This window comes from Xenia sp. Carnegie-2017, unplaced genomic scaffold, assembly GCF_021976095.1.
Source record: "Xenia sp. Carnegie-2017 unplaced genomic scaffold, XeniaSp_v1 HiC_scaffold_19, whole genome shotgun sequence".
In the NCBI taxonomy this organism is placed as follows: Eukaryota; Metazoa; Cnidaria; class Anthozoa; order Malacalcyonacea; family Xeniidae; genus Xenia; species Xenia sp. Carnegie-2017.
In genome coordinates, this window is record NW_025813481.1 from 4,245,970 (window position 1) to 4,257,706 (window position 11,737).

Genomic DNA, 11,737 nt, shown 5'->3' on the forward strand with positions numbered 1-11,737 from the left:
ATGGTCTTAATAATTTATATTGTCAACAAGTATAAAAAAGCGTTGTGTCGTGGCGTCACTGGTGAGGCGTTGAATTATTTTCTTATTTCAATTTTTCGTATGATTTCAATTCAAATCTTCATTAAAACATGGCTCAGCAAAATCAGCAACAAAATCATCAACAAAATCAACTAGCAATGCAAGTCGATGAGCATGTTCCTCAAACGGAACAATTAAGAATGGATCAAACTCTTAATAACGCCGGTGGTTTCGTCTGGGCTGTCGATGATATGAAACGTTTTCGACGATTTGTAGTGTTAGGAAGCGAAACACCCACGTATAAAACAGATGACAGGAAGTTAGGTCGTGAGAATGCTGAATCTTTACTACGACTTTTAAAGAATGGTAAAGGCATTGAGGTTGTGAATGAGATCTTAAAGTACAGTGTTGAAGGCCGTACTGCCAAACTAAATCCACTTATATTCGCGTTTGCATTCTGTGCACGCCTTGGTGATTTGAAAACGAAGCAACGTGCTTATGAGGTCTTGGACCAAATTTGTCGAATTCCAACACATCTATTTTTGTTTGTTGTTCATTCAAAGATTCTAAGTAAACCAGGAAGTGGTTGGGGTAAAGCTTCTCGCAAGGCAATTAAAAAATGGTATACACAAAAAGAAGCAATGAAATTGGCGATGGATGTTACCAAATATCAAAAACGTGAAGGATGGTCACATGCAGATATTGCAAGAGTCACACATCCAAAGTCAGACAAACCTTCCATTCAGTGTGTTCTGAAGTATGCAGTCCGTGGTTATGATGAAATGATAGCTTCATTTCCCATGTCTCAGGATAACACTAATGAACTAGAAACACTATTGAATTTCTTCAAAGCTGTTGAAGAAATAAAACAGTTAACAACAAAGGAAGAGGACAGAGTTGTGGAACTCATTGAAGGACAAAATTTGGTACGAGAACATGTTCCAACAGGTTGTCTCGGATCAATGAAGGTAATATTAATGATCTCTTGTCATCTCCTATGAATCATGACAATGAGTTTATGACTTTATACCAAAGCCATAAACATAATGTGACTTCTTGCGAGGTTATATGCATATGTGCACATGTACAAATATAACAGTGTAAGAATGCACATTATTATTATTATCATATAAGTTATTTGTACAAGTATGTGACAATCATCATTATATTTTTTCAATGCATGCATTGTAGCCACTGACTATAGTTCTTCCAGCAGTTGAATTTGGTTTAACTGTATTTTTTTGAAAATTCATAACCAATAGCATTGTCACAAAGATTCTGAATTGATAATCGACAAGAGACATTTTATTCTATAACACAGAATATTCTACAATCTGTAAATTTGAAACTCCTATTGTATTTTTTGAACACCTGTTTTTAGGTGTGGAATGCTCTGTTAAAGAAAATGCCAATGACTGCAATGATACGTAACTTGAACAAAATGACTTCCATTGGCTTGCTTGCTGAAGGATCACCTCAAGTTAAAGATGTTTGTGATAAACTGCAAAATGAGGATCTGCTAAGAAATGCACGTATTCATCCGTTTAATGTGTTATTAGCTTTGAAAACATATGAGTCAGGGAAGGGTGAGAAAGGTTCTCTAGAATGGAAAGCCAATGTGGAAATCACCAAAGCATTGGAGAAAGCATTTTATTTATCATTTAAGGTAGACAGAACAAACAGTCAATTTTTGTCACATAATTTTCCTCTTTTGCATGAGATGTTATGTACATTATGTATCATGTGTACTGATTTTATTCACATACAATAGTATATGTTGGAGATTACTCTAGTTTTCTACATAAATTGTAAGTATTTTTTCTTGTGTGGTATATATATATGGTATACATTATAAATCATTTGAGCTGATCTTTTTCACATTAAAGTTGCATCTTCTGAAGTTCTCTGATCAGATGTATTTTCATGTGTTCTATTTTTTTGTTGTCTTGCATTTTTCATGTTATTTTGTGCAATTTTAGAATGTTGAACCAACAGGAAAAAGTTACATGCTAGCCATGGATGTAAGTGGCTCAATGCAAGCCAGTGGATGTATTGGTGCAAGTACAATCAAACCTCATGTGGCTTCTGCTGCAATGGCTATGGTGACGGCACGAACAGAAGAACATCATGAATTTGTTGCATTTAGTCATGAAATAGTTCCGATGAAGATATCCAGTAACATGAATTTGGATGAAGTTTTGAAGATTTGTAATGAAGTAAGTTGTTCAAAATACTCGAAAGATTTGAAGTATGTAGTGTAAAGCAAAAAAATTTATATTGCATTTTTCAGATTCCAATGGGTAGTACAGACTGTGCTCAACCCATGCTTTATGCCCTTTACAACAATTTAAAGATTGATGTCTTTATTGTTTACACCGACTCTGAAACATATTATGGCAAAGTTCATCCAAGGGAGGCTCTCAAACAGTATCGTCACCATTCAGGGATTGATGATGCTAAACTTATTGTGGTTGCCATGACATCAAATGGTTTCACCATTGCTGACCCAGATGATCCTGGGATGCTTGATATAGTTGGCTTTGACTCTGCTGCACCACAAGTGATGAAAGAGTTTATCTTGGGGAATATTTAAAAAAAATTGGTGTAAATTGCCATATCTTCTTCCCAAAATTTTATCACATTTATCAAAAATACATTTACTATTTCAATAACTCAATCTTAACAATGATTGCTCGTCCAATGCTCGTTTTTTCTCGGTAGCTCGGTCAGCTCTCGGTTTTACATAGCAGTGGTTCCATGTATTTTAGTTCAATGGTTTGAGATAGCCGCTCCAGTTATTATAGAGCTCAATGAATAAAACTCAATGTTCATAATGCGTTTCGATTTTTGGCGGAAGTTGCAGTTACAGTAAATAATTTGAATTCTCTATTAGTTTAAATACATCGAAATTTCTTTTATTACAGATGGCTTAACTATGCAAGGTACACCGTACGACTTGGGTAACGAAGGGCAAGAGCAAAATTCTATCACCGATTCATCAATTCAAGTCGAAAACAGCGCAGGTGGTTTGGTGTGGAATGTTGATGATCTGAATAGGTTTCGTCGTTTTTTGGTGTTAGGAAGTGAAACACCCACGTACTATATTGACGAAAGAACTTTAGGCTTAGAAAATGAGCGAGTCCTTTCCAATCTTTGCAAGCAGGAAGAGGTGTTGAAGTTGTCAATGAAATAAAGAAGTATAGCATTGAAGGACGAACCGCAAGACAGCAGGCCATCATGTTTTCTCTCGCTGTTTGTGCGCGGAAAGGAGATCTTGCCACAAAAAGAGAAGCATACAAGGCTTTACCCAAGATCTGTCGAATTCCGACTCATTTGTTTATGTTTATTAAGTTCTGCAAGTTGTTTAGTCAGCCTGGCAAAGGTTGGGGTCGTGCCCACAGGAATGCCATAAAACGATGGTACAAAGAAAAAGAGCCAAAGAAACTGGCCATGGATATCACCAAATATCAAAAGCGTGAAGGATGGTCACATAGGGATGTTGCAAGGTTAATGCATCTCAAGCCAGAAGGAACTGATGTTTCTGATGAGTTGTTTGTGATAATGAAGTATTCTGTTTGTGGTTGGCAGAGGCTTTGACATGTTTCTTTCCAGAAGATAAGACAGTTCTACGTCGTCCTATTGGAGAAAATGGCAACGCAATGCTAGTGTTTTTTAGGGCAGTTGAAAATATAAAAACAGCGCAAGAGGAGGCTAGAGTGGTTGAACTGATAAACCAACATAATCTTGTTAGAGAACATGTTCCTACACATTTCCTTAATTCCAAAGAGGTACAAACATTTCATGTTCTATGTTCTTTTTAAAGTTCTCAACTTGTTATCATTTCAGTGTTTACTAACTGGAATAATTTAGTCTGAATCTTTTCTCAAAAATATGTTTTTTTATAGATTTGCTTTTGTAAGTTCTGAAAAGTTTTCTTAATTATAAAAAAATGATAATCATCATGTTGCATCCTTTATTTGTACTCTAAGTGTGGTATTCCATTGATTTACTTTGGCTAAATTTTATATTTTGTTAATTCCTTCCAAATAGCATTGTTACTAAGTTTATAAATCATAAATTGATTTAGTATGATTTATTCGGCCAAACTCTAGGTATTCTCTAAGCCTATAAGTTGAAACCTTTCTTGTTGCAACTCTTGAACATTTGTTTCTAGGTGTGGGATGCTTTATTAAAGAAAATGCCAATGACTGCAATGATACGTAACTTGAACAAAATGACTTCCATTGGCTTGCTTGCTGAAGGATCACCTCAAGTTAAAGATGTTTGTAATAAACTGTGTAATGAGAATCTGCTAAGAAATGCACGTATTCATCCATTTAACATGTTTTTAGCTTTGACAACATACAAGTCTGGAAAGGGTGAGAAAGGTTCTCTTGAATGGCAAGCCAATGTGGAAATCACCAAAGCATTGGAGAAAGCATTTTATTTATCATTTAAGGTAAACAGAGTACAAAATCAACTTGTTTCACCAAATAGTTGGTATTAATTTTTTTGTTAACTTGCATTTTCAATGTTATTTTGTACAATTTTAGAATGTTGAATCAACAGGTAAAAGTTACATGCTAGCCATAGATGTAAGTGGCTCAATGCAATCCAGTGGATGTATTGGTGCAAGTTCAATCAAACCTCATGTGGCTTCTGCTGCAATGGCTATGATGACAGCACGAACAGAAGAACATCATGAATTTGTTGCATTTAGTCATGAAATAGTTCCAATGGAGATATCCAGTAACATGAATTTGGATGAAGTTTTAAATGTTGCTAACAATGTGAGTAAATTAAATTTATTTGAGCACAATAACTCCTACTTTACCATAATTGATTTAATGTAACTTCATTTTTCATTTTTGAGAATTTTTTGCGAACAGCAATGCTCGTATGTGAAGTTGTTAATTTTTGTGAGTAATTATGAAGCTGTTCATGGTATTAAAGTAAATGGTTTGAATCCGGGAGTATCTTTACATGTTTGTAGATATAGATCTTCCAAGTTAGTATAGTCCTGAGAAGGACTGTTTTTGTTGATGTTGACTGATGTTTCGACAACATTAGCAATAGCAATTTGACGCTGAAGATGACTACCACTAAGGTTGTCGAAATGTCAGTCAACATCAACAACAATAGTCCTTCTCAGGACCCTATTAACATTGATAATCTACATCTACAAACATGTTTGTCATATGTTATGCAAATGCAACACCCTCAACAATTTTTCTTTGTTTTATTTTCAAAAGATTTTAAGTATGCTGTGTAAGTGTCAATTTTATATTGTATTTTTCAGATTCCAATGGGTAGTACAGACTGTGCTCAGCCCATGCTTTATGCCACCACCAACAAATTGAAGATTGATGTCTTTATTGTTTTTACTGACTCTGAAACATATTATGGTGATGTTACTCCAAGGGAGGCTCTCACAAAATATCGTCAGCATTCAGGGATTTATGATGCTAAACTCATTGTGGTTGCCATGACATCAAATGGTTTCACTATTGCTGAGCCAGATGATCCTGGGATGCTTGATATAGTTGGCTTTGACTCTGCTGCACCACAAGTGATGAGAGAGTTTATCTTGGAGAATATTTGAAAGACTTTTAGTAAATATCACTGTATCTTCTTCACAAATGGCCTCATGATATAAAAAAATTTATTTTAATCTAGTAACTCCCAAGTAACAATACTCAAGCACTTTAGTGAATTTATCTGTCATTTGCACAATTTTTGTTTGCACTATCTTGTATACTACCAATTTATAGGAATAATTCATACCTTGAGAGTTAATACTTGTAAATAAAAAATATAACAAAACATTTACCATAGCTTAGCTAACAGAAGCGACGATTGTACGCCTATTCCTTCCTTCCTTCCTCGGTCAGCTCCATTGCGATTTTTGAGCGATGGAAACAAATTGGGGTTAATTAACAAGGAATGAAAATCGCAACGTCAATCAAAATAGAAAGTTGCTGTGTAATCAAGTTCATTGTAATGTGAAGATCAAATTTTGTTTTTGTCATTCGACTATGGAAGAGGTAAAAGGTGTACCCCAAAGTGAAAAGGTAAATTCTCATGGTAGATCATCAATACAAGATGAAAACAGAGTGGAAGATTTTGTGTGGAAGGTTGATGATGTGAAAAGGTTGCGTCGTTTTTTGGTGTTAGGAAGTGAAACACCCACGTACTATATTGACGAAAGAACTTTAGGCTTAGAAAATGAGCGAGTCCTATCCAATCTTTTGGAAGCAGGAAGGGGTGTTGAAGTTGTCAATGAAATAGAGAAGTATAGCATTGGAGGACGAACCGCAAGACAGCAGGCCATCATGTTTTCTCTTGCTGTCTGTGCCCGGAAGGGAGATCTTGCCACAAAAAGACAAGCATACAAGGCTTTACCCAAGATCTGTCGAATTCCGACTCATTTGTTTATGTTTATTAAGTTCTGCAAGTTGTTCAGTGAATCTGGCAAAGGTTGGGGTCGTGCCCATAGGAATGCCATAAAACGATGGTACAAAGAAAAAGATCCATGGAAACTGGCGATGGATCTCACCAAATATCAAAAGCGTAAAGGATGGTCACAAAGGGATGTTGCAAGGTTAATGCATCTTAAGTCAGAAGGAACTGATGTTTCTGATGAATTGTTTGTTATTATGATGTATGTTGTTTGTGGTTGGCAGAAGCTTTTTGAATATTTATTTCCTGAAGATAAGACAGTTCCACGTCGTCCTATTGGAGAGAATGGCAGTGCAATGTTGGCGTTTTTTAGGGCAGTTGAAGAAGTAAAAACATTGCAAGAGGAGGCAAGAGTGGTTGAACTGATAAATCAACATAATCTTGTTCGAGAACATATTCCAACACATTGGCTTGAGTCCAAAGAGGTAAAAACATTTCATGTTTTATGTCATAATTTTTAATAAGTTTATTTAATTCTGGTAGGTTTTAAGAGCTATTGTTATGTTAGTGATATTCATCATGTTGTATCCTTTGTTTGTATTACCATTGTAGTTCTAACTCCGAAACCCTTGTTCTAACTCTTAAACATTTGTTTCTAGGTGTGGAATGCTCTGTTAAAGAAAATGCCAATGACTGCAATGATTTGCAACTTAAACAAAATGACTTCCATTGGCTTGCTTGCTGAAGGATCACCTCAGGCTGTAGGTGTTTGTGAAAAACTGTGCAATGAGGATCTGCTAAGAAATGCTTGTATCCATCCATTCAACATGCTATTAGCTTGGAGAACATACAAGTCTGGAAAGGGTGAGAAGGGTTCTCTGAAATGGAAAGCTAATGTGGAAATAACCAAAGCATTGGAGAAAGCATTTTATTTATCATTTAAGGTAGCATAGTACTTCATCATTTTTTTCACACAAGTAGCTATTAAGTGGCTTTCTTTTTTTTTGTCAACTTGCATTTTCCATGTTATTTTGTATAATTTTAGAATGTGAAACCAACAGGTAAAAGATGCATGCTAGCCATGGATGTAAGTGGCTCAATGCAATCCAATGAATGTATTGGTGCAAGTGCAATTAAGCCTCACATGGCTTCTGTTGCAATGGCTATGATGACAGCACAAACAGAAAAATATTGCAAATTTGTTGCATTTAGTCATGACATAGTTCCTATGAAGATCTCTAGTCACATGAATTTGGATGAAGTTTTAAAGATTTGTAATGAAGTAAGGCAGCTTTCAAATTTTACTTGTCCCATAACTAGCCATTCTTTGCTATCATCGCTATTATCAAATTTTCTTTTTCATTATTGAGTAGTTTTTAGGAATGTACTTTTTACCTAAGAACAATGGCATAGCAAACTCATTAATTGGGATGGGAGACACAAATATATGTATACATGTCTAAATTTGTGAAAAACAATTGACTTTTAAAAGGAATTTAATAGGCAGAACATGCAAAAACAAAGATGTGCCAAATGCAACAGCATTTAATATGCATGGATATTGTATTTGAAAAGGGTTTATGAATGCAGTGTAATTAAACATTAATGTTTATATTGTATTTTTAGATTCCAGAAGGTGATACAGACTGCGCTCAACCCATGCTTTATGCCATTGACAAAAATTTGAAGATTGATGTCTTTATTGTTTTTACTGACTCTGAAACATATTATGGCAAAGTTCATCCAAGGGAGGCTCTCAAACAATATCGTCACCATTCAGGGATTGATGATGCTAAACTTATTGTGGTTGCCATGACATCAAATGGTTTCACTATTGCTGACCCAGATGATCCTGGGATGCTTGATATAGCTGGCTTTGACTCTGCTGCACCACAAGTGATGAAAGAGTTTATCTTGGGGAATATTTAAAAAAAAATCGGTGTAAATCGCCATATCTTCTTCCCAAAATTTTATGACATGTATCAAAAATGTATTTACTATTTCACTAACTTAAACTTAACAATGATTCCTCGTCCAAAGCTCGTTTTTTCTCGGTAGCTCGGTCAGCTCTCGGTTTTACATATCAGTGGTTCCATGTATTTTAGTTCAATGGTTTGAGATAGCCGCTCCAGTTATTATAGAGCTCAATGAATAAAACTCAATGTTCAAAATGCGTTTCGATTTTTGGCGGAAGTTGCAGTTACAGTAAATAATTTGAATTCTTTATTAGTTTAAATACATCGAAATTTCTTTTATGACAGATGGCTTAACTATGCAAGGTACACCGTACGACTTGGGTAACGAAGGGCAAGAGCAAAATTCTATCACCGATTCATCAATTCAAGTCGAAAACAGCGCAGGTGGTTTGGTGTGGAATGTTGATGATCTGAATAGGTTTCGTCGTTTTTTGGTGTTAGGAAGTGAAACACCCACGTACTATATTGACGAAAGAACTTTAGGCTTAGAAAATGAGCGAGTCCTTTCCAATCTTTTGCAAGCAGGAAGAGGTGTTGAAGTTGTCAATGAAATAAAGAAGTATAGCATTGAAGGACGAACCGCAAGACAGCAGGCCATCATGTTTTCTCTCGCTGTTTGTGCGCGGAAAGGAGATCTTGCCACAAAAAGAGAAGCATACAAGGCTTTACCCAAGATCTGTCGAATTCCGACTCATTTGTTTATGTTTATTAAGTTCTGCAAGTTGTTTAGTCAGCCTGGCAAAGGTTGGGGTCGTGCTCACAGGAATGCAATAAAACTTTGGTACAAAGTAAAAGATCCTTGGAAACTGGCCATGGATCTCACCAAATATCAAAAGCGTGAAGGATGGTCACATAGGGATGTTGCAAGGTTAATGCATCTCAAGCCAGAAGGAACTGATGTTTCTGATGAGTTGTTTGTGATAATGAAGTATTCTGTTTGTGGTTGGCAAAAGGTTTTGACATGTTTCTTTCCAGAAGATAAGACAGTTCTACGTCGTCCTATTGGAGAAAATGGCAACGCAATGCTAGTGTTTTTTAGGGCAGTTGAAAATATAAAAACAGCGCAAGAGGAGGCTAGAGTGGTTGAACTGATAAACCAACATAATCTTGTTAGAGAACATGTTCCTACACATTTCCTTAATTCCAAAGAGGTACAAACATTTCATGTTCTAAGTTCTTTTTAAAGTTCTCAACTTGTTATCATTTCAGTGTTTACTAACTGGAATAATTTAGTCTTGAATCTTTTCTCAAAAATATGTATTTTTTATAGATTTGCTTTTGTAAGTTCTGAAAAGTTTTCTTAATTATAAAAAAATGATAATCATCATGTTGCATCCTTTATTTGTACTCTAAGTGTGGTATTCCATTGATTTACTTTGGCTAAATTTTATATTTTGTTAATTCCTTCCAAATAGCATTTTTACTAAGTTTATAAATCAATAATTGATCTGCTATGATTTATTCGGCCAAACTGTAGGTATTCTCTAAGCTGTGAAGTTGAAACCCTTTTTGTTGCAACTCTTGAACATTTGTTTCTAGGTGTGGGATGCTCTATTAAAGAAAATGCCAATGACTGCAATGATACGTAACTTGAACAAAATGACTTCCATTGGCTTGCTTGCTGAAGGATCACCTCAAGTTAAAGATGTTTGTAATAAACTGCAAAACGAGGATCTGCTAAGAAATGCACGTATCCATCCATTTAATATGTTATTAGCTTTGACAACATACAAGTCTGGAAAGGGTGAGAAAGGTTCTCTTGAATGGCAAGCCAATGTGGAAATCACCAAAGCATTGGAGAAAGCATTTTATTTATCATTTAAGGTAAACAGAATACAAAATCAATTTGTTTCACCAAGCAGTTGGTATTAATTTTTTTTGTTAACTTGCATTTTCAATGTTATTTTGTACAATTTTAGAATGTTGAACCAACAGGTAAAAGTTACATGCTAGCCATGGATGTAAGTGGCTCAATGCAATTCAGTGGATGTATTGGTGCAAGTTCAATCAAACCTCATGTGGCTTCTGCTGCAATGGCTATGATGACAGCACGAACAGAAGAACATCACAAATTTGTTGCATTTAGTCATGAAATAGTTCCAATGGAGATATCCAGTAACATGAATTTGAATGAAGTTTTAAATGTTGCTAACAATGTGAGTAAATTAAATTTATTTGAGCATAATAACTCCTACTTTACCATAATTGATTTAATGTAACTTCATTTTTCATTTTTGAGAATTTTTTGGGAACAGCAATGCTTGTATGTAAAGTTGTTAATTTTTTGTGAGTAATTATGAAGTTGTTCATGGTATTAAAGTAAATGGTTTGAACCCGGGAGTATTGTTACATGTTCGTAAATGTAGATCTTCCAGGTTAATATAGTCCTGAGAAGAACTGTTTTTGTTGATGTTGACTGATGTTTCGACAACATTAGTGGTAGCAATTTGACTCTGAAGATGACTACCACTAAGGTTGTTGAAACGTCAGTCAACATCAACAACAACAGTCCTTCTCAGAACTCTACTAACATTGACAATCTACATCTACAAACATGTTTGTCGTATGTTATGCAAATGCAACACCCTCGACAATTTTTCTTTGTTTTATTTTCAAATAATTTCAAGTATGTTGTGTAAGTGTCAATTTTATGTTGTTTTTTTCAGATTCCAATGGGTAATACAGACTGTGCTCAGCCCATGCTTTATGCCACCAACAACAAATTGAAGATTGATGTTTTTATTGTTTACACAGACTCTGAAACATATTATGGTGATGTTACTCCAAGGGAGGCTCTAAAGCAATATCGTAAGCATTCAGGGATTTATAATGCTAAACTCATTGTGGTTGCCATGACATCAAATGGTTTCACCATTGCTGACCCAGATGATCCCGGAATGCTTGATATAGCTGGCTTTGACTCTGCTGCACCACAAGTGATGAGAGAGTTTATCTTGGGGAATATTTGAAAGACTTTTAGTAAATATCACGGTATCTTCACAAATGGCTTCATGATATAAAAAATTTCATTTTAAACTCCCAAGTAACAATACTAAAGCACTGTAGTGAATTTATCTGTCATTTGCACAATTTTTGTTTGCACTATCTTGTATACTACCAATTTATAGGAATAATTCATACCTTTAGAGTTAATACTTGTAAGTAAAAAATATAACAAAACATTCATCATAGCTTAGCTAGCGGAAGCAATCATTGTGAATTTATCCTTTATTTGCACAATTTTTGTTTGCATTATCTTACATTCCACCATTTTGTAGGAATAGTTCATACCTTGAGAGTTAATACTTGTAAGTAAAAAATATAACAAAACATTTACCATAGCT

The 11,737-nt window shown here is 35.1% G+C and overlaps 3 protein-coding genes and 1 pseudogene across 3 annotated transcripts; all 4 read left to right on the forward strand.

Annotated features, from left to right (window-relative positions):
• Window positions 1–35: 35 nt before the first annotated feature.
• LOC124438128 (60 kDa SS-A/Ro ribonucleoprotein-like) lies at window positions 36–2,690 on the forward strand. The gene is made up of 4 exons (XM_046988122.1): window positions 36–986; window positions 1,400–1,684; window positions 1,998–2,234; window positions 2,309–2,690. The coding sequence occupies exons 1-4, from the start codon at window positions 129–131 to the stop codon at window positions 2,609–2,611; spliced, it is 1,683 nt and encodes a 560-aa protein (XP_046844078.1). The 5' UTR covers window positions 36–128; the 3' UTR covers window positions 2,612–2,690.
• A 209-nt stretch (window positions 2,691–2,899) lies between these two features.
• LOC124438142 lies at window positions 2,900–11,633 on the forward strand (annotated as a pseudogene).
• LOC124438130 (60 kDa SS-A/Ro ribonucleoprotein-like) lies at window positions 5,678–8,456 on the forward strand. Its single transcript, XM_046988123.1, has 4 exons — window positions 5,678–6,902; window positions 7,077–7,361; window positions 7,463–7,699; window positions 8,044–8,456. Exons 1-4 carry the CDS (start codon window positions 6,054–6,056, stop codon window positions 8,344–8,346), a joined length of 1,674 nt encoding a protein of 557 aa, XP_046844079.1. The 5' UTR covers window positions 5,678–6,053; the 3' UTR covers window positions 8,347–8,456.
• LOC124438124 (60 kDa SS-A/Ro ribonucleoprotein-like) lies at window positions 8,672–11,633 on the forward strand. The gene is made up of 4 exons (XM_046988116.1): window positions 8,672–9,544; window positions 9,933–10,217; window positions 10,313–10,549; window positions 11,060–11,633. The coding sequence occupies exons 1-4, from the start codon at window positions 8,672–8,674 to the stop codon at window positions 11,360–11,362; spliced, it is 1,698 nt and encodes a 565-aa protein (XP_046844072.1). The 3' UTR covers window positions 11,363–11,633.
• Window positions 11,634–11,737: the final 104 nt, after the last annotated feature.